Source organism: Osmia lignaria, chromosome 10 (genome assembly GCF_051020975.1).
Source record: "Osmia lignaria lignaria isolate PbOS001 chromosome 10, iyOsmLign1, whole genome shotgun sequence".
NCBI classification, from domain to species: domain Eukaryota; kingdom Metazoa; phylum Arthropoda; class Insecta; order Hymenoptera; family Megachilidae; genus Osmia; species Osmia lignaria.
The window spans coordinates 8,490,423-8,515,919 of NC_135041.1; the positions used below are offsets into that span (position 1 = coordinate 8,490,423).

The following is a 25,497-nucleotide window of genomic DNA, read 5'->3' on the forward strand; positions in this document are numbered from 1 at the left end:
GCACATTTAATATAAGTGTATTGTGATTGGTTAAAGATGAACTGGTGAAAAATTAAAAACAAAACTAGCAAAGGGAGTCATGGGAATATTATATTATCGAAGAACTCATTATATAACTAAGACTAAAGACTGTAAATCTACGTTCTGTAAGACAAACAGTAGGTCTTAACAATATATGTATGTATACCGCAGTTCACCAGAGTCCATAACTGCGACGCGCAGGTTGGAAGATGGTGGGGGAACGCAGCGAGCTCTCCGCCAATCGCTTTCCACTTCGTTTGGGAGTATCGCCAATCAGGGCGAAGATGCGTACTGGAGATGCGCGAAGAACGAAAACTGGTCTTTTCGCAGTTATGGACTCTGGTGAACTGCGGTATAAATACATACATACATAGATCTACCCTTTTAGAGATTCTTGTGTGGAAGTCCTATTATACAGGTCTCTCCCGCTCCACGCTAAGGGATAGTAGAAATTATAATGTGGCTAGCTGCACTAGAAACTTTAAACAACGCCACACGTCGGTATTGCAGCGGCACGTTTTAACTCTAAGATTGTTTAGACAAAGGCATGTCTAGTCTTATTGAATCTGTAGTCACTGGTTCAATCGTATCACTTCTTTTTGTGTATATACAAACCTTTTTGTTGTAAAGATCATATTATTTGGTATAAATATATACAATTAATTTTAAGTTTGGTATATTCCTAGTTCCGTTCAGCAATCGTGACAAATTATACGTCGTTTGATTCGTTTTATTGAGTAAATTAATAATATGATTGCGATTATTTGCGAAAATGTATTTGTGAGTTTAAACCTGATGCAAAAAAGACAAACGTTTTACCGTACGGTACAGAAATATTTCAAACTTATCAGTAAACCCAATTAATACTGGAATACTGAATTAAAACTATCTCGTAATTAGGAAACGAAATTCGTTACCGAACAATGAGAATATAATGTATTAGGGGAAATATGTCCTGTGAGTCCTTTCAAGATCGACAGGAAAACGAAATTGAGGTTTTAAAGGTATGGTATAACATATTGAACTTTGTTCATCTTAAAGTTTAAAACATTGTAAACATTACATATTCATGAATTAAATGATTAAAACCCTTTTTACAGGTAAGCAGTAAATGCTATGTATATGCTTAAAAGAGAATTTAGGGTTTATTTCATCTCAGATATTTGTCAGATGCTTATAGTGGCTTACCAGAACATTTGAAGCTTTTAAAAAATGAAACATATGCATGTGTTAAGCTAAAGATATCAGAACAATGATATTTTGTTATGTGCTCATTGGTTTATCAGAAAGTTAAATGCTTTTTTAATTACAGAGTATCTTTGGAGATGAACTTTGTGATTTAAGAAATAGAAAAAATAGAAGGAAATGGCAACCGTTAGATGTCAATATTACTTTAACACCTCAGAAAGGAATGTCAGGTCCAGCCAAGGTGTATGTACAAATAGATTTACGTGTAACTTGCAGCGATAGATACCCTGTAGAGTGAGTATGGTAACATAATTTTTTGAAATTATAATTGATTCCTTTAAATCAGTGTATATCCTTTACTTCCTCAATATCAAATTTGAACTCATCTATTACACTTTCTCCTACTCTAGTATGGTTCAATTTTATATTATACTATTAATGATATTGATGGATTATCTACTTTGGGTGATTTTGAAATTCAAGAATTTTCAACTTATACCCTGGATACTGAGATCGTTGATACCGATACGAGAGATTCACAACACTTTTTTATAATGTTATAGAGTGCCAAAGATAGTGCTAAAAAATGGCAGAGGTTTATCTGATCAACAAATTGCGGTATTATATGATGAGTTAATGGAACTTACAAAACGACTACAAGGAGAAGTAATGATTCTTGAATTAGCGCAACATGTTCAGAAATATTTGTACGAGAACAATAAACGAAGATACAACAGTTTCTATGAGGAGATGATCTCAAGGCATCAAGAGAAAATCAAATATGAAATGTTAGAGAAACAATTAAAGGAAGACAAAGAAAGACAGGTGGGAAATGCATTGATATGGGCTCATGTTTCTTATAGGAAAGTGCCAGTGTATTTATACACAAATTTCAGGTATTACAAGATGAAGTACAAAAAAGGCAAGAAGCTTTAAAAGCTGAACTTCGGAATAGAAGAGAGTCGCTTCGTTTGTTTAGCGATGCATCAAATAACTCGTTTCAAGTAATACCCTTATCTTCCCAAGAGAAATCACGAATTTACTCTCGAAGAAGATGTGTCAGTACTTCCGAAACTTTGGATGGGGTTTTATGCGAACATACGGGTACGAAATTACTACATTTCGATCATAGCAAAGGTACAGTAATGCCTGAATGAAGGGCACGACGTCCTCGCCATCATATCTATATCTGTCTTTGATCATAATTAATAATAATTTTTACAGATGATCGAGAAGTGTACCGAGCAAGATGTATGGGACACAGTACCCAGGGATCGGTTGTTTATGCAGGTGTTGATACAACAACTGGAGAACTGTTTGCAATTAGTGAATGGATGTTAAAAACAACTAACAAGAGTAATGAAAGTAATACTCAACATGTTATCAAGCAAATAGGAAGTCTTGAACAAGAAATAAATCATTTGCATAAATTGCATCATCCAAATCTCGTTCATTACTTGAACATGAAGTATTTGCAAGATGGAGAAACTATAGTTATTTATATTTTACAGGAATTTGTGGTAAGTTTGAACTGTGAGAGGATTCAATGAAAAATGAATATTGCAGGCATCAAATTTCTAGCATTAACAAACATTCTTTAATAAATAATAATTATAAAAGTAGTATTCCGATTACTTAAAATCTGTTTCATTGTTAACTATTGAATACCAGGTTGGTACTAGCTGTTCCTTTTTCTTATTGGAAAGCATCCCAGTGGACATCGATCTTCTTCGGTATCTGGCGACTGGAATCCTTTCTGCCTTAAGGTACCTTCATGAAAATAATGTTGTTCACAAGGATCTACGTGATACAAGTATTTACATTGATCGTACAGGACTGGTTAAACTATTAGATTATTCGCTGAATAAAAGATTATCTGATATATATCAGTCATGTACCGCAATTAAATCAGTGCCAGATTTTCCCAGTATTCAAAGCAGAGGCGGGAAAAAAGCGGATATTTATCGTTTTGGTGCTTTAATGTTTTCCTTATTAAATGGAATCGTTGTTTCTGGAGATCAAATCGATCCAACGGTGATAAAACAGGTATATTTTTTATTTTCCGGAAACGTTTAGATTAATTAGTGTTGGTATAGGAAACAGAAAGTAACTTATATAAATTTGAACTTTTAACCATTCATATTGATATTTTATCAAAGAAAGTCTGCAGAATTTTTTTTCAGTTTCTCTGTAAATTTTCTCTAAGATCTTTAAATGTTTCAGCCTGATCTCCAAGATTTCTTATTAAAGTGCCTTATCAATGATGAACGAAAGCGTTGGTCAGCTGAACAATTGTTACATCATTCATTTATAAAAACACCTTTAATTCATGCTTTATCACCTCCAAAAATACCACGAAGAGATGAACAGGAAAGTCAAGAACCAGAGGAACCGGATACTGATATTCGGCAATATGTGCCTTTATTAGGTGGTCATTCAAGAATTACAAACGAGTTCGAAATTCTTGACTGGCTTGGCCGGGGTGCTTTTGGTGATGTTCTTAAAGTGAAGAACAAATTAGATGGTGGAGTTTATGCCATTAAAAGAATAGAACTGAATCCTAAAAACAAACAACTTAATAGAAAGATCACCAGAGAAGTTAAATTATTATCTCGGATGAATCATGAAAATGTAGTACGATATTATAACTCGTGGATAGAGAGCTGTACTATAACTAATAAAGCAGAAGAACAATCTTCCGAAAAAACATCTTCAGAAAAAAAGAGTCCAAATCTTCTTAATGTAATTATTTCAATTTTTTTATAATTGATTTTCTTTTTACTGATTTACGGTTTAGCGTTATTCGCTTTTTATTGTGTTCTTGTTAATAAAAACATTAGAAACATAAAAAATGCTACAAATTTTTTCACATTATAAATCATCTACATGTTAATGCCCAGCATTTAGGTATGGACGATATTGAAAAATTGGCACCACCGATGCAAGAAGTTGAGTGGAATGTTTCATATAAATCAAGAACGAATGCAACCCTATCGGCTGATAGCGATGACGACAACAGCGATGCGTCGAGCGATAGTGACAGCGACGAAGATTGTTCGTTTCTGTAAGAAACTCAATTTTAAAGCAATGATTTGTAGATAATATTACACGAGTAACTTTTTATTTTAAAGTTATGTAAATTAAAAATGTTTCTTCTTTTCAAGAAAATATACTAGAGAATGTATTTTTTTTTGTAACATATAAGTTATAATAAACTTTTCAGGATGCAAAATATTTTAAAAATCGACTCTTCTGACAATATAGAGTTCGAAAGAGATACAAATTGTCAAACAACGATATCAAGTATAAGAGAAGATGAAAATGGAACAGAAGAAACAGTTAAAGAGATTCAATTTATGTACATACAAATGGAATTTTGCGAAAAGAGCACATTGCGGACCGCGATTGATGGAGGTCTTTACAAAGATCTCAAAAGAGTTTGGAGATTATTCCGAGAAATTGTTGAGGGTCTAGCGCATATTCATCAACAGGGTATGATTCATAGAGACTTAAAGCCAATGAACGTATTTTTGGATAGCAATGATCATGTAAAAATTGGAGATTTCGGCCTCGCGACTACGAATATATTATCAACATTTGTACAAACTATAGAAACTGATAAAGAATCGCAAGGCCTAGATAAGAGTAAGTTTCACAAAGTAAAAATTGATCCAAATTTGTGAAATGATCTAATGTCAATGAATTTAGGGATCAGTTTTGGCACGGATGATGTGGGTTCCCTGACAGGACAAGTCGGTACAGCACTTTACGTAGCTCCAGAACTTACAACGAAAGCAGCGAAAGCCATTTATAATCAAAAAGTTGACATTTACAGTCTTGGAATAATACTATTTGAAATGTGTTACAAGCCTCTAACAACGGGAATGGAACGAATAAAAGTTCTACTTAATCTGCGATCCAAAGAAATTATACTTCCATCAGAAATGCAGCAAACAGACATGTCACGTCAGACTCATATTTTACGGTAAACATTATAAAACAAAATGTCTGTAGCTTTGATACTTTATTTAATTTATTATTGCAGATGGTTATTAAATCATGATCCAAGTCAACGGCCTACAGCTCAGGAACTTCTCTCTTCGGAATACCTACCTCCTCCTCCACTCGAGGAAACAGAATTACAAGAAATGATTCGACGTACTCTTTCGAACAATCAAAGCAAAGCATATAAATATTTAATATCATGCTGTTTTATGCAAGAAGTTTCACCAGCTGACGATATTACTTACGATATGAATGTACCATCCAGAGGGCATATGAATTTTTTAACTTGGAGGAAACATCAAGAAGGAGTTAAATGCAAAGTAATCGAAATTTTTCAAAAGCACGGAGGTGTTTATTTAGGAACTCCTTTGTTGATGCCAAAATCGCATCAGTTTTGTAGTTTTTCAAATTCCAGTGTGAAATTAATGACTCGTAATGGGAATATTGTTTGTATTCCTCATGATTTGCGTGCCCCATTTGCAAGATACATTGTATGGAACAACATACCACACATTAGAAGATACGCTATTGAAAGGGTCTTTAGAGAGAAGAAGGTATATTTGACATTCTTGTTTTATTTCCAATAATAAGAATTTTACTTCATTTTGGTTTACTTCGGTTTTAATTAAAATTTGTTTCATAAATTTTTAGGTATTAGGTTTTCATCCTAGAGAACTATACGAATGTGCATTCGACATAATCAGTCCTACTCCTGATAATTTATTAATGGAAGCCGAATTAATATACATTGTTTGGGAAATAATCAATGAGTTATCTTTATCACAAGAACGAAACTTCACCATTTGTCTGAATCATACTTCATTACTACAAGCCGTACTAATGTACTGTGGAATTGACCAAGAAAAATATCAAGATATTTATTCGATACTTCGCGATGCACGTGATGGAAAATTTTCAAGGTTTCAAATACAAACGCATTTAATAAGTTTATGTTTGACTGATCAAGCCATGGAAACGTTGTTTAACTTATTCGAGAGTGAAAGCTCTCTTACTAAAATTCACAGTATTTTGAAAACGATTGCGAAAAGAAAAGGGGATGCTGCTACGTTGGCTAAAGAAGGATTGAAAGAAATTGAGCGCGTGATGGAAAATATTGAAGCACTTGGAGTGAAGGTATAATTTTATAATATGAAAGAATATCTAGTTTTCTTCTCAAATTACAGTAGTATCCGTCTATAGTTTTATTTTTAAATATTAAATGTTTCAGTGGTCACTAGTTATAGTACCTCTTCTTGTACATAATATAAATCAGCACAGTGGTATCATCTATCAAATAACTTATAATGTCAAAAGACGAAGAAGAAAATGCGGAGAAGAAGTAATAGCAGCAGGTGGACGCTACGACAAAATGTTATCTTCTTTTAAAAAAATTCTTGAACGTACAGGAATGACTAGCAAAGAGATCAAACAATATGGTGCTGGAATTAGCGTGTCACTAGAGAAACTTATATCTGTCGTTTCAGAAACTACTGAATCTGTAGAAAGCAAACATGGAATGTATGTTGCCATTTCCTGTATCGGTAATAGTTATAGAGAAAAAGAAATGATTGATCTTTTGAAAGAATTATGGAGTTTGGGACTGAAAGTAACAATTCTAGATTTAGCATCCGTTGAAGAAATCCTTGAGCATTGCCGAGAAAATCTAATCAATCACGTTATTCTTTTAAAAAGTGGAGAAAAGGGATGCGTAAGGATTCAAAGTTGGGAACGTGATAGATTTCAAGAGAAAAAAGTAACCAATCAGGAGATTGGTGAATTCTTTCAAAGACTGGATAATTCTATGCCTATTTTAAATAGATCTGAAAGCAAAACGATAACAAACGACAGTTGTTTAAGTAATAATAGTCCGGTTAATATTAATATCAATTTTATCTCGTCTGAAAAGTCAGAAAAAGTTTCTGGAAGTTCTAAGAGAAGTTTGAAGAATTCCATACTTGCTCAAATGTCAACATATTTTCAAAGAATTTCACATAAAGTTCCAATCGAAATTTTTGCAGTATCCTTAGATATGAGTGTCATAAGGACGATCATATGTTTTCTGGAAATTGATGAAAAGGAACATGACTTTTTGAAAAGTGTGCAATTAATCATAGAGAAGTAAGTTTATAATATTTCTGACCTAATTACCAATAAATATAGTTTCTACAACTAAAAAGACCATCTTTTTCAGACATCCAAAACATAAAAAGTATATAATGGAAATATGTGAAGAAATGCAAGAAGCGAGAAAAGAGAAACAACGACCGGCACTAATACTATACAGCTTAATGGATAACCAGTATATGACTCTTTTATAAACAAGAATGTTTTCCTACAAAAGATTCATAAAAAGATATGTACAAGATTATAAAAATAAGCGATGTGTAACGTAAAACTGAATCTTAATAAAATGAGTTATCTTTTCTACACTAATTGACACTAATTAACATCATGAATGGTACTTGCCAACTAGTTTCCACTGTTCTCTGATAGATGCGCTAGTGTTCTACCTTTCTGCAGTGACTACAAATAGTCATATGTATGTATGTGTGTATGTCATCCCCCAGTGACTATAGATAGTAGTCACTGCATCCCCCTTTTAGTCGCCTTTTACGACAGGCAGGGGATACCGTGGCCGTATTCTACTCCCCCCGAGCCACAGGGGACTCCATGCAGAACTAATCTCATCTGGGGGTGTCTGAGACCCTGTAAATCATGACCCCTCGAAAACAAAGGCATGTCTACCTTTTTTTTTTGTATTGTAGCCATTGGCGGTAGTTACGATGGTGACCATCAGTAACAGTTAAGAACACATGTTAACTGTACCGGATTTATAATTGCTTTTAAATTGAGGAGAATGGCTAAAAAAATAAAGAAAAATGCTAACAGTGTAAAGATAAATAATACAGATATTAGTGAAAAAACCGTCGACAAGGTAAATATTTATAAATTGTATGTAATATGTAATAATTATATGTTTATATGCATGGAACATGTTTTATGAAATATCTTTATTTATTTAATATTGAAAATATATGTAATATTCATTTCAGAAAAAGAAACAGCAACAGAAAAAGCTTGATAAAAATAAAGTTACTATCATTAGAGATCAAAATTTACAGTTCAAAAGTAAATTGAAAAAGAACAAATATCAGTTAGCTAAAAAATTAAAACAAATACAAGGTGAAGAAAAAAGTCGTACATTTACTGATATTGTAGACCAGAAATCTGTGAAAATTTTGAACCCAAAGAATAGAGGTGAAGGTCCAAAATCTAAATTTCAAATTGTGAATAAAAAACAAAGGAGAAAAGGTAAAAACAGTGAGCGGCACAAACATAAAGAACAAAAGAAAGAAATGAAACAGAAAAAACAAAAGAAGGAAATGAAACAGAATGAACATAAGATAAAAATTAAAAATTCTAATCAGTCTAAAAGTAAAACTAACAGTGATAAACAATTTTTAAATGAAAAGCAATGTAAAAGTACAATGCATAAAAAGAATAAAAAACAAATTGGTGATAATAAAACAAAAGTTGATTCAGCACTACATAAAATCAAGAAAAAGAAGAGTACTCCAAAAAAGCATCAATTAGACATTAAGAAATTAAAAAAATTAGTAGCTACTAAACAAGAGGAAATTAAGGATCAAAAAGAAAATACAAAACCACGATCCTTAAGAGAGCGAATGATGACTAAATTGAAAGCATCTAGATTTAGATATTTAAATGAATCACTTTATAGCAGTGAAAGCTTAGAATCTAAAAACTATTTTAAAAATGATCCTGATGCATTTAAAGCATATCATGAAGGATACAAACAACAGGTTGATCAGTGGCCCTTAAATCCTCTTGATATTATAATAACTTCAATTAAAAAGATGTTGGTATTACTATTATTTCAATTTTAATCCTTTAATTTTTGTATTAGTAATTCTATCTATATTTTAGGCCAAAGACACATGTAATTGCTGACTTTGGATGTGGAGAAGGCAAACTTGCTGTTTCTGTTCCCCATAAAGTGCATTCCTTTGACTTTATTTCGTTGAATGAAAATGTAACTGCTTGTGATGTGGCACACACTCCATTATTAACAAGTGGAGTAGATGTTGTTGTATTTTGTTTATCTCTTATGGGAACTAATCTTAAAGATTATATTATAGAAGCAAATAGAGTACTTAAGAAGAAGTGAGTATAAGTGTATAATTAAATGTTAATTTATTGTATTTATACAACAATTAATGTAAAACATGTTTGCAGCGGTATTTTGAAGATAGCTGAAGTTGAAAGTCGATTTGAACAAGTAGAAGATTTTATAAAAATATTAGAGAGTTATGGTTTTAAAAACACCTGGAAAGATTTGTCCCACAACTTATTTTATTTCTTAGACTTTAGAAAAGAGAAAGACATAGGTAACAAAAGAAACAAGTTACCTCCTATTGTTTTAAAGCCATGTTTATATAAAAAAAGGTAGTGTTAAAAAAAATGAACTTGTATAACATATCACATGTACCATAAATGTATCTACTTTAATAAAATTATCATGTTTTTTATTTTTATTCTACGTTGAGTAGTAAGTATAATATTAAGTTTCAAAATACAAAAAACTGTCCCATAATGTTTTGATACCATATTCCCTTAAAATGAAATCAAATATACTATGGAAATTTAATCTATGTGCCTGCTTAAACAATGTGCTATTCTTTAAACACATTGATCTGTTGGCACAATATACATACAGCAGCTATAAGGTAAAATTTACTTACTTTATTTATAACGAAATCATTTTATTAATATAATGTTTTACAAATGCTTTTATTACATAATATGTCCCCTTTTTTCATTTTATATATTTGAAAATCACATGATTTAAATTCTCTTTAAATTATTCATATTTATACCATCTAGAATGTCCTCTGTTTCATCTCTCAGATTTTCTACTTTTTCCAATATAATCATCTGTAAAATTTAACAAAAATAAAGTTAAAGTTAAAAATGTAAAAATGAAATATTAGTATGCACTTAATCTTTAAGGTAGTTACTTTAGCAGCTTCAATAATTTGTGTAGCAACTTTTTTACTTAAATATTGAATTTTGTCTTGCAAATCCTTTGGCTGTACTTTAGCTATACATTGTACTGTTTTGAAACCTGCATTATACAACTGACGTGCTCTACCCTGGAATATAATTTGTTATAATTTAAATTTATCATAAACTTTTAGTATTGCTACAAAATAAATATAAATTTCTTACAATTTTTACTGATGGTAAGTCCATTAGCGCTTCCAATTCCGAGGGACAACAGTATGATAACTTTTTACTAAATGTATTTAATAAATCTTGAAATGCCCAAAATTCGTTTAATTCCTACAATAAAATTATCTATTAAAATGTTGTTCAATTTAAACATAACGTCTTTATTAATTTACCTGACAAAATCGAACCACAGAAAATGCAAATGATGATACTGCATTTAACAGATTTTGTACAACACCTCTGTTTACTTGAAATTTTTCTGCTATAGCATACACTTCATGCTGAGTCCATAGTTCGTATAATATTAACGTTACGTAAAATCGTTGAACCACTCTTGGTTCCACCTTCTATTATGTTTAAGATCATTTAAATATAAAAATATATTTGGTACAGAAAAACTAATATTTTTACTTACTTTAGGCATTATACCATCGCGTATTTTACTTATAGTTACTTCATTAATTCCAAGAAGTCTTGCCGTTTTCATTTGTGTCTCTGATAGATTGATTACCTAAAAGTTTCATAAGAGTATTAAAAAAATATTATTAATAAGAATCAGTATTAGTAGAAATTACAGTAAAAACATTACCACGTCATAATAAACAGGTCCCACTATTTTTATCTGAGATGTTATATCATATGGCGTAACAAGATATAACAGATGTAAATAATCAACAAGAATTAAATGTTCCTGTGTTTTTTTTAAATCTTCATATAATGTATATGCACACTGCATATCGATGCAACCTCCAATGTAAAAATACAATTAAAATAATGAATGTCAGTTACTTTATAAATTTATTTATTAATAAAATTAATTATACCTTTCATAGCTGCACGTCCTAAACTGCATAATTCTAGTTTAGTGTCATTTCTAATTTTTATTAATTTCTTTTCTTTATTTTCTATAACTGCATCATTAGAATTTGTAATTTGTGAAGGAATAACAACGCTTATATTTGGTTTAAACTCATCAATATTTCGGCTAGGATCTTTTATTTTCAGTACACCACTTTTCAAAAATTCAGTTATTGTTGTGTCCACAATGTGTTTAATATTTACATCTAAACGCTTTTGTTGAATATTAAGTAATGTTTTTTTTGAAATTTTATGTAATTCAGATCGAGTTGTTGCTATAGAAGACAATAAAGCGCTTAAAATTAAGTTATTTATGCCTCTGTCTTTATTCACGTGTAATGTGCTTAAACAATCATCCATCTTAGATTCCAGAAGTTCTTTTACCTATGTAGTAAATGTTAATATGTAATAACCGTTTTATATTTGTAAATTTATTATAGTTATATGTTAATTATTACTTTAGATAACTCATCTCTTTTACAGATAAGTATACTTTCTCCTATGTTTCTCATACCCGTACGTCCAGCTCTCCCAGTCATTTGCTTATATCTACTTAGGTTTACAAACTGGTTACCAACATATGGACATCTTAGTATTACCTGTTATATATTTCTTTGTAAGAATAAATAAATAATACTACTATAAGCAGTGCATAATAAATGAAGTACCCTTCTAGCTGGTAAATTTACTCCAGCTGCTAGTGTTGATGTACAACATATTACACAAAGTGTTCCTACTTTAAAAGCATCTTCCAATAACCGTCTTTCTTCAGTTGTAAGACCAGAATGATGATAAGCTACACCAAATGTTATGGTTTTCTGTAAGATAGGACAAAGACCTTCTTCACTTTTAAGTGCATTCAATAAATTTTGTTTCTCATCTTTCTTATGGATTTCCAATGATCTAAAAATGTTTATACATATAAATAATTATAAAAGCTACAATTTTATACAAACAATTAAGTTAGAAAAGATCTTACTTGAATAAAATTCTAGTTAATAACAGCGCAACGTTTTCGCAATTTTTCCGACTTGAACAAAATATAAGACATGAATCTTGTGGAATTACATCCATTACTAAACCACCAAGTCTATCTGGATCTATGAATGCTGCATCACTTGAATACTTTTTAAACAAGTAAATAATTTAAAAACAAGGATAAAAGTCTATTAAATGTAATAATTTATATACTTACACGATAATTAATTTTCTTCACATCTGTTAATATTTCTTCTGCTGTAGGATCAAATAACCAAATATTGTCCTCGCATTTAACATATTCTTTAATTTCAACTGGACGAAAATTTTTAGTATACACATCTGCGTTTAAGAATTCTGCTATTTCATTCAAATTACCTATTGTTGCACTCATACCAACAATATGAATATTTTCTAAAATATCATTCATTTTTACTTTTATTAATTTCTATTAATTCTATAGTAAAAAGTATTCAAAATATGTATATATTTTTTACCATTAACATACAATGTTTTTGCTAAAATAACTTCTAGTGTAGCACCTCTTCCTCCACTTTCACCAAGTAAATGTAATTCATCAACAATTATAGTACCAATCTAAAATGTTTTGAAATAATTATAGTACATCATTATTAGGATATTAACAATCTTGTTATTTCATTTTATATTTTTACTTACTTCATTAAAACGTTTTTCTTCTATTAAACTATTTATTAGACCCAATGCCTTTTCTATTGTACACATGTATATACTCTTCTTTTTACGACGTTTTTTTGGAGGATAAACTCCTTTTGATGCAGCATATTCCTCAATTAAGAAATCTAATTCCAATGCAAATGGTGCCATTGCTTGTACCTGCGAATTATAAATAAATATGCATGTTTTATATAAGTGACTGAATTATACAATGAATCATTTATTACATTATACAAATAAATGCTGACCTTTTCTTGTACTATAGCAACAAATGGTAATATAAATATTGCATTTCTTTTATTACATATAATTTCCTTCAGCATCAATATTTCTGCAACCAGTGTTTTACCTCCACTTGTAGGAAGTGCATAAATTAAATTTTTTCTATTTCTTATTGCATCTAAACTTAAACATTCATCTTGCCACTCTAAAAACATTAAATGCTTGTTACAAGATATTAATACTATATTCTATTAACATTAATGAATACAATACTTACGATATAATGTATTAATACCCCTAATTTGTGAAAATAGTTTCTTTACTGTATTTGATAAACCATAAAATGTATCATCCTTTATTGAGGTTGAATGATTAGTATCTATACTCCATCTGTTTATTTTCTTATCATTTGAACAATGTACTTTACTTGGAATTACATTATTATATTGAATTAAATTTCTTTTCAATAACTTTACATTCTGATGTTCCTTATTTGATGTATGTATATTTTCCATGAAGGCTGATTCTCCACTATAATTCTCAAATGTTTCAGTGGCAACCTGTTTTTTAAAAGTAAAAAATTTTATAATCAGTCATTAAATATACATATATACACTAAATAAATAATTCAACTGCATTGCATAATACATAAAATATATATTTCACCTATATAGTAGTATTGAAGAGAACAGTATTAGAATTAAGCAAAAGAATACAATGTAGAATTATTTATAGTACACTTTTAATTATTTTTTAAAACAATTCAAATGTTTCCAAACTTCTTGACGGTAGTATATATATATATATATATGTATATATATATATGTATATATATATATGTATATATAAATTATAGTGATTAAACACTCACTTGAATACAATGTTCCATAGCATCATTTTCTTTATTAGATGATTCTAATTGTGTGAAAACTTCATTTAAAAATGTATTATCTAGCCAATGATTGTTTGCTTCAGGAGATATGCCATGGAGAATACTTAAAGTATTTTCTTCCCTAGCTTCAATTTGAACATTATTTTTACTTTTATCAGAAACTTCCAATTTTTCATTACTTTCACACGTATCTCTCCATTTGTGTGTGAAATTGTCCAAAGTTTTTTTATGCATCTCAGGACTTACTAATGCTTCATCATCTTCAATACTTCTTAATATTGTATCATCCATAGAAAGAATGGAATCAATAACTTGTAAGGATTTAGAAACAATTTCATATTGTCCTTCTGAACTTTTATTTACATTCACGTGACTATTGTTTAAAAAAGAATTTGTATTTGGCATAATGATTATATCAACAATCATAAACAATTTATCTTTAATTGTACAAATATACATATGTTATCACAAATTATGTAAACATTTAATCAAAAAATCTAATCATAAGTAAATATTATATATGTATACATTTATTCATTAAAAACAAAATGATTGTATCTTTATTCCCTTGAGCAGTAAAAATTGTACATTATATATACATATTTACTCAGTTTATTTCTATTCACATAAATAATATGTATAATTAATTCAACAAAATTATATTTAACAGCATCAGCTGACCCCACGTTGTGAATAGTTGTGAGATAGGTATACAATATATTGTATAGTGTATATATATGAATAGTCAAATGTTACTTGCTAAACATAAAAAATAGAGAAGTGAAAATGAATACTCTTGCGAAGTCTTTTGTGCTTAGGGTAAGTTTAAATATGTAGCACATAAAAAATGAATTCTGCAATTATTTAACTACATAAATAATGTAACATTGAAGGTTAACCCAGTACACTCAGTAAGAAATGTTTCGGCGAGTTGTACAAGGCATAAAGATGATTTTATTAATCTAATTCATCCGGAAGGCCAAGAACCTACTATACCACAATATGTTGAACGTAATGAGGAGGGCATAGATGTTAAAAGAGCTCGGTAGTAACAAATATTAATAATTAAAGTAACACTGTATTCTTATCTCTTATTATAAAATAATTTTATTACAGGCTAGTATATCAATCTCGTAAACGTGGTATGTTAGAAAATGGTCTTCTTTTGAGTACATTCGTAAAAAAATATTTACATGAATTTGATGATAAACAATTACAATTATATGATCATCTTATAAATTTACCAACAAATGATTGGGATATATTTTATTGGGCCACAGGCGCAAAGCCTACTCCAGCTGAATTTGATAATGAAGTCATGGATTTATTAAAAAAACATATTAGAAATGAGGATCGTCAGGCAAGAATAATGCAACCTGAATTATAGATATGATAGTATTTAATAGTTATAATTTATAGTACATTTAGGAACAATAAAGAGAATGTTACCCTATGTAAACATTATTTTCCTATTATATACATAGGTAAGTGATATTCATTGTAAATATGATCTGAATGAAAACTATTGCTGTTCATTTATAAAAATAAATAATTATATTGATGAGCATAACATTGTTTTCTAATTTTTTATCAAATATAAAATATACACTGTTCTATTTTAAGTTACTATGAAAATAAAAAATTTTATTAGTAAATTTTATATAGATACATATACATAGTTCTTAGAACTTTTTTTTTACAAAATCAATACATAATACTGTTGCATTATTTTTAGTTAAAAAATGGCAAAAATGCCAGTTTTTTATTATGTAACAAACTAAATCATGTATACAGAACAGTCATGATCTTATATCACACTCTCATGAATACAGATATATAATACAGAATAAATATATTAACCAAATTGCATATATCTATAAGGATTCGAGCTATAGTCTTTTTTTGTATTTAAACTTACAAGTCCAGGACCTTTACTTGAACTTGAAGCTGCATTTTTTCCTTTTGTCGTTGTTTTTCCTTTTTGCGTAGTACTAATATAATTAGAATTATGATGTAATACAAATAAAATTAAAAATGATAAGTATATATTTATACATTTATATATCTTACCTCGTTGTAGTGCGTTTAAACTTTTTCATTGTGTTTCGGTAATTACTTTTACCTTTTCTTTTTGTACCTCGGCGTTTGTTAAAGTTACTAGTAAAAGAAGAAGTGTCATTATCCCAAGTACCATCATCGTCGTTATCGCTACCGTTACTTTCCGCTTGTTCTTCACTTAATAGTACTAAAAATACAATTGTTCAATTAGTCAATTAATATAATGTTCAGAAAGTAATATAATGTTATTTGTACCATATTTCTCTGCAGCATATTTTTGAGTAATATCCAACAAAGCTTTTCCATATTTTTCGAAATTTGCTTTAGTTACATGCGGTATTTGTAACATAGCTTCTTCAGTGTCTGGAAGTTTCTGGCTCATTGCTCTGATTGCTATCATATTCATAACTGAAGCCGCTGAAATATCAAGTGCTCCAGCAATTCCTTTTATTATTTCCATTAATTCTTTGTAACAACGTTCTTGTAGCTCTAGAAGAACTTTATCGATCTTTTTCGTAACCGTAGATACTGTAGCCACTGCATTAGAACTATTGTTAGATGATTTCATGGGAATTTCCACCTATTTTAGAAAAAACATTATTATATTTTAATGGATATAAAAATTGGTTGTTTAGTTATTTATCGTTTTTATTACCTTTATATCCTTTCTTGTCATTAATTCATTAGCATTTGGACCAATCTTTAAATATGCACAAGCTATTTCATTATTTATATACATTGTTTCTTGTAAATAGTCTTTGAGCACCATATTATGTAATAGGCGTTCTATATCGCTTCTGTTCCATGATCTTCCACGGCCATATAAAGGCAGTTTATTAAGACCTGTATAAAGATTCAATAGTAATATCTTAAATTGTCTAAATGAACTATACATATACATATACATATACATTTATATCTTATACCTGTTTCTCTTATTTTCTTGAGATCACTTCCCTTAAATATATCTGTAAGAAGTACTAATGTAAGATTACAACTTCTCGATTGATTAATATCGCGTACAGCTTTCATAATTTGTTTTGCATCTTCCGTTGCATTTAACATTGTAAAATCATCCTGGAAGATATTATGTAATTTTATAAAATTCTTATAAATTAAAAAGTATTAATTAACATAAAATACATTGTTTCGAATTTTACTTACTTTACATCTACAATTGTCACACGATGTTGGTTTATTAGCGATGCATTGTTGTCGATTGAATACTTCTCCAAAATAATTAAGTTGCTGCGTTCTGCGACAATCTGTTTTATTCTCACAAAATGATACCATTTTAAATAAATTATCTATATTAGTTTTTATTGCATCAGGATTTGAGTTGTCCATTTCAATCATTTTTCTTATTCTGTGCATATCAACATAATTATAAAATAATATACAATCCGCGTTCTCTCCATCACGACCAGCACGTCCACTTTCTTGATAGTAACCTTCGATAGATTTTGGAAGAGCTGCATGGATTACAAAGCGTACATTTGGTTTGTCAATACCCATTCCAAACGCTATTGTTGCACAAACAACTTTTATCTAAAATTTATTGTATTGTATCATCGTGTATTTATAAATAAAGATTATAGTTAGTTAAAATATAATTCCATACTTCTTCTGAAATCCATCGACCTTGAATATTACTTCTGTTATTGTCTGTAAGCCCAGCATGATAGCTTAATGCTTTAATGCCATTCTTTTTCATTTGCATCGCATAATCATCACATTCTTTACGAGATAAACAATAAACAATACCACAGTCGTTTTTGTACTTTGTATTTATCATAGCTATAACTTCATCTGAACAATTTTTTCCCTTCTTTGCAATTATACTATACCTTAAATTCGGCCTATTGAAGCTCGACATAAACCTGAAATAAAAAAAAGGAAAAATATACTACAAGAGACAAAATTAATTTTAATATAATTACATACCATTTTGGTTGAGTAAGTCCTAACTGATACAATATGTCAGTTCGAACTCTGGGTGTAGCTGTTGCTGTAAGAGCAATCATTGGTACTTTAGGATATTTATCTCTAAGACATTTTAATCTTTTATAATCAGGTCGAAAATCATGCCCCCATTGACTAACGCAATGTGCTTCGTCAATGACGAACCTAGCTAATAATTCTCTTTCATACAAGGTAGTTAAGAGATTACAAAATTTTTGAGATGCAGATATTTTTTCTGGAGTTACATACAGTAATTTAAGAGCTGGTTCTTTTTTTGAAAGTTCTCTATATATTCCTTCTGCTTGGCTGTCTGTAATTGTACCAGACATATGTGCAGCTGGAATCTATACAATATTTATTAAGAAATTATAATTTAAAAATTACAATCAAATATATAAAAGATACATATATTATTACTAAAGTAACTTACATCAAGAGAAGTAAGCTTCTGTACTTGATCAAGAATAAGACTTTTCAATGGTGAAATTACAATTGTAATTCCACGTAACAAGAGAGCTGGCAGTTGATAGCATAATGACTTTCCTCCTCCAGTTGGCATTAAAACAAAACAATCAAATCCCAACATTGCAGCATTAATTGCTTGCAACTGATTCGGTCTAAATGAATATAATCCAAATTTTTGTCGAAAAATCTAAAAGGTTAAAAAATATCGTTAAATGCGCCAACAAAAATATATTTATATTTTTCTACTTATTAATTCAAAAATAATTTAATAACAATTTGTTTGAATAAAAGGAAAAAATAACATACTTCACCTTTAACATTTCTCGTGAATGCGGATATGTTAATCCATCAAATTCACCACTAACACCATCGTTTTTGTAGTTTCCAGTGAAAATACCGATTTCAGTATTTGTTTTAGCTGTTTTTTGTTGTTCTTTGCCATATTCATTATCATTAATATTTTGTGTAGCTACTACTTTAAATTTTATAAAATTAAAACATATAATAATAAGTAAAAAATTATAATTAAGTCTCACCTGATTTTATATTACATTCTTTATTTAATGCAGGAAACTGTTCAAGTTCTTGAGTTAAGCAGTCAACTATATCTTCAGAATATAAAGCATCATCTACGATAAATTTTAATTATAATATATATATATATATATATTAAAATATTTTTTAGAATTTTATGAATGATATAGTTTACCATCTACATTCAATGTATCAAACCAATCCTGTTGATTATTTTCACATTTCAATATTTCGCTACTTCGAAGGTCTTGCTTCTTTTCTTCTGTGTAACATGCATCTTTATTGATTTCAATTCGTTTTGCTTCATAATTATCAAAATTTGTATAATTATCAGAATTAACAGTTACTGCTTTAGAGTTTACAATTTTAGACTGTTTATCTTTTTCCCACATTTCTTCAATTTGTTTTGCTTTATAATCATCAAAATTTATATAATTATCAGAATTAACAGCTACTGCTTTAGGGTTTACAATTTTAGACTGTTCTTCTTTTTCCCATATTTCTCCAATTCGTTTAGATACTTCAGAACCTATAGTTGCTTTAATGGGTCTTTTTAACTGAAATTTACTTTTTTTCCCTTGAACTAAAGAATCAGTAGATTTTACTTGATTGGGTGAACCATATGAATTAATAATAGTATCTTTTTGTTCTTTTACTTGTGATTCATTCTTTTTCTCGAAAAATTGAGAAGATCCTTTTACTATTGGTGAAACCGTATTTTCCATTTTCATAGTATTAATGGAACTTGATTCTGTATCAACCAAATTAACAGTGGATAAATTACAGCTACTGCTATCTGAAATACTTAAGATTGATTGTCCTCCTGAAGTTCCAATTATTTTAGATAACGGTGAACTATTTTTAATTTCACATAATTTATCATCTGCAGGTCTTTCATTTTCATCAGTTTTTACGTGAATTAACTTTGTTTCAACTAATCTTATTTTTGCTTTGACATGTTGGTATAAAATTTTTAAATTCTGAAATGAATGTTTGTTGAAATCCGGAAATTTTTCTAAAACAGGCAATGGAATTTGATCTAATGCAGCATAAAATTTTTCAAGAACTTCTATTTGGAAATCTTTCAGATGTTTGTATCTATCCTCTAATTTTTGCTTTGTGACCTAAAATCAATTTAATAATTTTAGTAATTCAGCAAAAAACAAAATATCACTTATTAAACAACATGGTATTTACAGGTACTGAAGACATTATTGGTTTCTTCCTTGAAGATTCTATCCAAGGATCCAATTGTTTTCCTAAACCTAAAGGTTTCAAATTTAATTTAAAATCTGGTCCTATCCATTTCTTCCTAGAAATTTGGATAGGACTATGCTTAAAACTTGGACTACTATCTGAATCCGATATTATGAAGTTTTCATTCTTTATATCAGTAGAATATTTCCTTGGAGTCCTTGGACTATCATCTCCAATTAATTTTTTTTCATTTATTTCTGTTTCATAAACATTATTGTTATCAGGTGATTCTTTAGAAGATACATCATTAATGGCAGACCTACAATCTTTGTTTACAGATGGAGAATGTTCATTTATTATTGATTCCTCATTGCTACTGTTAAAGATTCTATTCTTTCTATTTAAACTTGAAGTTGGTTTTACTCTTATATCATCTTCACTATCTGATGAATAAATAACTTTTGTTTTTGATTTTTGTGTGTTTTCAATTGTAGAAAATGTTGGGTTACATATACTATTAGATAGTGTTTCCTCTTGCTTAGCATCTTGATTATCTGACTTTTTAATAATATTAGAAGAATCACAGAGTGACTCATTAGAACTATCCTAAAATATAATAAGCAACATGTCAAATTATATTCATTTACCCATTTTTTATACATTATATAAAATAAACATACAAGAGATATAATAGATGATTTAGTATTCACTTCTGATTTCTTTACATTATCAGACTCATGATTTTTACACATATCCAAACCTTCATTTAACTGTAAATTTATATTTGATGCTTTAGGGGTGCTATAAAAATTCAATAATACATTGTATTATTAGCATTAGAGAATTATTTAAAAATATTTAATATTCTTAAAGTATAAATAATATATTATGCTACAATATTTTATAGTAATTTAAATCATATATCTTATATAATACAGCATTAAATGTTATTAGTAAAATATTTTAAATATATATATTTTTCATACCTGGATTGCATCTGTTTATTTTTCATTCGTTCAAGAAATCCTTTAAATGTAGGTTGTATATCATTTTGGCTCAGTGGAATTTTCTTTGACATTTTTTTGAAATTTTGAGAATCATCAAAATTTCAGTCTTAAATATATCAAGATATTGCTCGATAAATGTAATTGATTATGCTTATATTTAATTGTATGATTTGTATGCATGTGTAATATTAATTATTATAAATGAACATAATACATACTAATTATAAAAAGTAATTGAAATATTACTGTAAACACACATCTCCTGTAACTGCATGTGTTTTGAAAACACAAAACATCTTTGGTGTTATTATATAAATGAATCCGTAAGCAACTTATAAATTAAAATACTTATTAAAACCTTACTTTGACACAAAATTAAACATTTATAAACATATATTAAAAGAAGTTTAGTTTCATTTATAGTATTTAAATATAAAGAAATTTATTCTATTACTCTTTACATCTTACACAACATATATATTATTCTTCACATTCTAGGCGCCACAAGTGTAAATCAGTTTCAAAGTTAAGAAAATTAAATAACTAAAAGTCTCCATATTCAGAAAGTGAAGGATTACGTGAATGTATGTATACCGCAGTTCACCAGAGTCCATAACTGCGAAAAGATCAGTTTTCGTTCTTCGCGCATCTCCAGTACGCATCTTCGCCCTGATTGGCGATACTCCCAAACGAAGTGGAAAGCGATTGGCGGAGAGCTCGCTGCGTTCCCCCACCATCTTCCAACCTGCACGTCGCAGTTATGGACTCTGGTGAACTGCAGTATAAGTACATACTTATTCATATGTAAAACTTGACTGTATACTGTAATATTCTAAATATATGTATATATTACATTTTGTGTATGTTTTATGTTTATTAATATTTCTTTATAATAAATTACAGTATGAAATAATTAACTTTTACAGTATGACAACATGTAATAGTTAATAGTTCCTACATGAACTATATCGTTCCGTTTACCTAAGTACTGTGGAACATCCAAATGAATTTTATTTCTGTATATAAAACTTGTTCAAAAAAGATTGTGTGAATATTTTCTTGTAAAATAATATATATAAACGAATTATGAAAGATAAAATACACATCAATAAAATCAAAATTCTTTGATTTTAAATGATAACTTATTCTCATTGTAAATTACAATCATTAGGCTATAAAATGCAAAGTTAAATAAACTGGAAATGTGCACAAATGAATGAAGTTCTACAACTATTTTATTATCAGTAAATATCAATAAAAATAATTTCAGTAAATATATATCTTTTCTAGTTTTTCTTTTTATGTTACAGGTATATGGAGTATGAAATTATTTAATATAATTCCTGTAGAGAATACTCTTTATTGGGATTGAAAATTTAATGAAATTATTAATAGAATCAAGGTCTTGAAATTACCCTAGCCTAGTGTTGATAACCACGTCAATCATTATCAGTATATATAATGTAGAAATGCGTATGGTTATTCCATTAAAGTGAAACAGCTCCATAGAGTAACTTCATTTATATGGCACATGTCTGGTAGATTTCAACATTTTATTAGATTATAAATACCTGTAGTTTTAATGTTAGATTTATTTTTGTTTCCGACTAAAAATAATGTTTTTAAAATTATGAATATTTCTCATATACATATGGTTTTAATGTTTAAAAAATTTGTATATACATGAATTGTTACGTAAAGTTTATTTTGCAGATAATGTTTAATAATGGACCAAATATGTAAAGAACCACACCTTAATATAACAATAGATGAAAATGAAATTGTCGATGGTGCTAAAGAAATAATTAAAAGAATAAGACCTATGTGGCCACTAAATAATTTGCATTTTAAGGTAAAAAGTTATAAAATATAATCTAGACTTATATAACATTTTCATGTATGGATGTGTAAATATTTTTTTTATAAATATCTAATGTGGTGTTTATTTTTATTTATGTACTGTATAATTTTTAAAAGTTTTCAAATAAAACATAAGTTGTACTCAGATATTTATAGTAAGTCTTAATATATCTTATAATTTTATGTACTTAATTTTTTTTTATTAAGTGAAATACAGAATAAATAAGTACAGTAAAAATTATAATAATAAACAAAAAAATTAGGGTCAATGTATCCCCTATCTAATACTTAACTTTATCTATTGATAACATGTGTACTTTCTTTTAGTTTGTCATGATAATAGGCACCCTACTGTGTTATCAAATATTTACCACGCTTTTAATGGTGGTCTGTTTTTCATGTTTTGATTATGTAAATAACATTTACAGTACACATTTTTTTTGGAAAAACAACAAAAACAATATTTAAGTATACAATCATATTAATTTTTACTTCCAGATATTTACTGATGGAATCACAAATAAACTTATAGGAGTATGGTATTCTGGGCATTACAATGATATGGTTTTGGTTAGGGTATATGGACATAAAACAGACTTGCTCATTAATAGAAAAGACGAAACAAGAAATATTCGAGTAAGTACAACAGTAAAAAACATTGTTACATAAATAAAGAAAAATAAAGATACATTTTCATTTTTCAACAGATATTGAATAAAGCAGGTTTTACACATTCCCTTTATGCCACATTTAATAATGGTTTAGCTTATCAGTTTATTGAAGGTAATACTCTTACAACAGAGACAGTTAGAAATCCCGATATATATACATTAATTGCTAAAAGAATGGCCCAAATGCATAAGCTTAACCCTGATAATGATGAAATACCAAAACAGGCTTGTATTTGGAATAAGTTGGAAAAATTCATGGAAATAATGCCAAAAGAATTTTGTGATGATACCAAACAATCAAGGTAATGTGTTATAGTAAACATTACAATATTTAATTTATATTATATATCTGGTTTATTATTCTCACTTTCAGGCTTGAAAAACTCATAAAACCGTTTAGTGTATTAAAGCAAAATTATCAACTTTTAAAAGAGGAACTTACAAAATCAAATAGCAAAGTAGTATTTGCTCATAATGATCTACTACTGGGAAATGTTCTTTACAATCAAAAGGAAAATTCTATCACTTTTATTGATTTTGAATATACTGCATACAATTACCAAGCTTTTGATATAGCAAATCATTTTGCTGAATTTGCTGGTAATTTGAACATATTTCTAAATATGATTTCATATGAAGCTATTTTGTAATTATACATAACTTATTTTAGGTATTGATAATCCTGATTTTTCTCTGTATCCTGAAGAACAATTACAAAAGAGGTGGTTATATATATATCTTCAGGAATATAATAATGTAAACTATGTACCTGAAAATGAACTTAATTTGTTGTACGTGCAAGTAAATAAATTTGTTCTTTTATCACATTTTTTTTGGGGTTGTTGGGGACTTATACAAAGTGAACATTCAACTATTGACTTTGACTTCTTAGAGTAAGTGTATAAAGCATCCTATTTTCACTAATATTTTTCGTAATAATTACTAATTATATTTGTCAATCTGTATACTGTTTTGTAGGTATGCTGCAATACGATTTAATGAATATTTCAAGTGGAAAGAAGAATATCTTAACATGGAATTGTAAAATTTGTTGTTATATTTTTATTGTTTGATGTGTTTTATGGATTTAACATTCCAATTTTGTTGTTTTTTGTTTGTTGTGTTTTGTTAAAGTAACATTCCAAAGTAAGCATTGATATTATGTAAAAATTGAACATTATTTATATATAATAATGTACATAAGACTGTTATAAATATTAAACAGTATTACAGAAATAAACAAAGTAATATATGGAAGAAAGATACTGTCTTTATAACAGTGTTTAAAATAAAGCAATGTAAATAACGTATTTATGAATAAAAATATATTTTTATTTAATCAATAATATCCTCATGCATGTTTTTAATATTTAAAATTTAGGAATATTCCTGTAGTCATGTTTTGCTACTTTTCTATATTTGTTTTAAAATTTAGAACATCTTAAAACGTAAGTGTATTTATTACAGGTAATTTCAGTCAAATGATATATTATTAGTAGTTCATAATGTTGAATAAATAATAATTCCTCCATGTTCGCATATTGTTCGCGTGTATAAAATGAAACAGCAATTATTCAGTAGTAAAAGTGAGATTTATGTATTACATTGATAATGTCAAGGAACTTTATTT

The 25,497-nt window shown here is 28.6% G+C and overlaps 6 protein-coding genes across 19 annotated transcripts; 4 read left to right on the forward strand and 2 right to left on the reverse strand.

Annotated features, from left to right (window-relative positions):
* The first annotated feature begins 404 nt into the window (after positions 1-404).
* Positions 405-7,675, forward strand: Gcn2 (eukaryotic translation initiation factor 2 alpha kinase Gcn2). 4 transcript variants are annotated; one of them, XM_076690489.1, is made up of 15 exons: positions 405-664; positions 922-1,025; positions 1,334-1,503; positions 1,773-2,034; positions 2,106-2,346; positions 2,434-2,729; positions 2,881-3,255; positions 3,433-3,951; positions 4,110-4,273; positions 4,433-4,854; positions 4,918-5,194; positions 5,255-5,768; positions 5,866-6,348; positions 6,443-7,332; positions 7,406-7,675. In XM_076690489.1, exons 2-15 carry the CDS (start codon positions 972-974, stop codon positions 7,530-7,532), a joined length of 4,794 nt encoding a protein of 1,597 aa, XP_076546604.1. In that variant the 5' UTR covers positions 405-664; positions 922-971; the 3' UTR covers positions 7,533-7,675. The 4 variants fall into 4 exon arrangements, with proteins under 4 accessions (XP_076546604.1, XP_034193272.2, XP_076546605.1 ...); XM_034337381.2 differs by lacking the exon at positions 405-664 and having other exon boundaries at positions 671-1,025; positions 5,255-5,534; positions 5,607-5,768; XM_076690490.1 differs by lacking the exon at positions 405-664 and adding an exon at positions 671-846.
* Positions 7,676-7,822: 147 nt separating this feature from the next.
* Positions 7,823-9,775, forward strand: LOC117610256 (uncharacterized). The gene is made up of 4 exons (XM_034337432.2): positions 7,823-8,149; positions 8,268-9,094; positions 9,163-9,399; positions 9,472-9,775. The coding sequence occupies exons 1-4, from the start codon at positions 8,072-8,074 to the stop codon at positions 9,683-9,685; spliced, it is 1,356 nt and encodes a 451-aa protein (XP_034193323.2). The 5' UTR covers positions 7,823-8,071; the 3' UTR covers positions 9,686-9,775.
* A 218-nt stretch (positions 9,776-9,993) lies between these two features.
* On the reverse strand, positions 9,994-14,622 carry mus301 (mutagen-sensitive 301). The gene is made up of 16 exons (XM_034337417.2): positions 14,093-14,622; positions 13,499-13,781; positions 13,248-13,426; positions 12,982-13,158; positions 12,801-12,900; positions 12,521-12,717; positions 12,305-12,450; positions 11,994-12,228; positions 11,784-11,924; positions 11,292-11,709; positions 11,057-11,214; positions 10,883-10,978; positions 10,641-10,814; positions 10,465-10,578; positions 10,254-10,388; positions 9,994-10,170 (listed from the first exon to the last, which is right to left on the reverse strand). The coding sequence occupies exons 1-16, from the start codon at positions 14,570-14,572 to the stop codon at positions 10,081-10,083; spliced, it is 3,123 nt and encodes a 1,040-aa protein (XP_034193308.2). The 5' UTR covers positions 14,573-14,622; the 3' UTR covers positions 9,994-10,080.
* Positions 14,623-14,686: 64 nt separating this feature from the next.
* LOC117610259 (succinate dehydrogenase assembly factor 2, mitochondrial) lies at positions 14,687-15,664 on the forward strand. The gene is made up of 3 exons (XM_034337446.2): positions 14,687-14,932; positions 15,007-15,158; positions 15,230-15,664. Exons 1-3 carry the CDS (start codon positions 14,900-14,902, stop codon positions 15,498-15,500), a joined length of 456 nt encoding a protein of 151 aa, XP_034193337.1. The 5' UTR covers positions 14,687-14,899; the 3' UTR covers positions 15,501-15,664.
* Positions 15,665-15,826: 162 nt separating this feature from the next.
* Positions 15,827-21,795, reverse strand: Blm (Bloom syndrome helicase). 3 transcript variants are annotated; one of them, XM_034337404.2, is made up of 16 exons: positions 21,555-21,795; positions 21,316-21,442; positions 21,010-21,130; positions 20,330-20,935; positions 19,308-20,256; positions 19,135-19,227; positions 18,910-19,070; positions 18,564-18,785; positions 18,116-18,477; positions 17,793-18,051; positions 17,336-17,719; positions 17,098-17,248; positions 16,827-17,014; positions 16,427-16,751; positions 16,184-16,358; positions 15,828-16,104 (listed from the first exon to the last, which is right to left on the reverse strand). In XM_034337404.2, exons 2-16 carry the CDS (start codon positions 21,405-21,407, stop codon positions 15,969-15,971), a joined length of 4,224 nt encoding a protein of 1,407 aa, XP_034193295.2. In that variant the 5' UTR covers positions 21,408-21,442; positions 21,555-21,795; the 3' UTR covers positions 15,828-15,968. The 3 variants fall into 3 exon arrangements, with proteins under 3 accessions (XP_076546606.1, XP_034193295.2, XP_034193285.2); XM_034337394.2 differs by having other exon boundaries at positions 18,910-19,073; XM_076690491.1 differs by lacking the exon at positions 21,555-21,795 and having other exon boundaries at positions 15,827-16,104; positions 18,910-19,073.
* Positions 21,796-22,098: 303 nt separating this feature from the next.
* On the forward strand, positions 22,099-25,146 carry eas (ethanolamine kinase 1). 9 transcript variants are annotated; one of them, XM_034337801.2, is made up of 9 exons: positions 22,445-22,580; positions 22,647-22,874; positions 23,050-23,188; positions 23,524-23,607; positions 23,695-23,832; positions 23,904-24,169; positions 24,241-24,467; positions 24,538-24,760; positions 24,846-25,145. In XM_034337801.2, the coding sequence occupies exons 3-9, from the start codon at positions 23,063-23,065 to the stop codon at positions 24,910-24,912; spliced, it is 1,131 nt and encodes a 376-aa protein (XP_034193692.1). In that variant the 5' UTR covers positions 22,445-22,580; positions 22,647-22,874; positions 23,050-23,062; the 3' UTR covers positions 24,913-25,145. The 9 variants fall into 9 exon arrangements, with proteins under 9 accessions (XP_034193756.1, XP_034193747.1, XP_076546609.1 ...); XM_034337810.2 differs by having other exon boundaries at positions 22,468-22,580; positions 22,627-22,874; XM_034337865.2 differs by lacking the exons at positions 22,445-22,580; positions 22,647-22,874 and adding an exon at positions 22,099-22,196 and having other exon boundaries at positions 24,846-25,146.
* Positions 25,147-25,497: the final 351 nt, after the last annotated feature.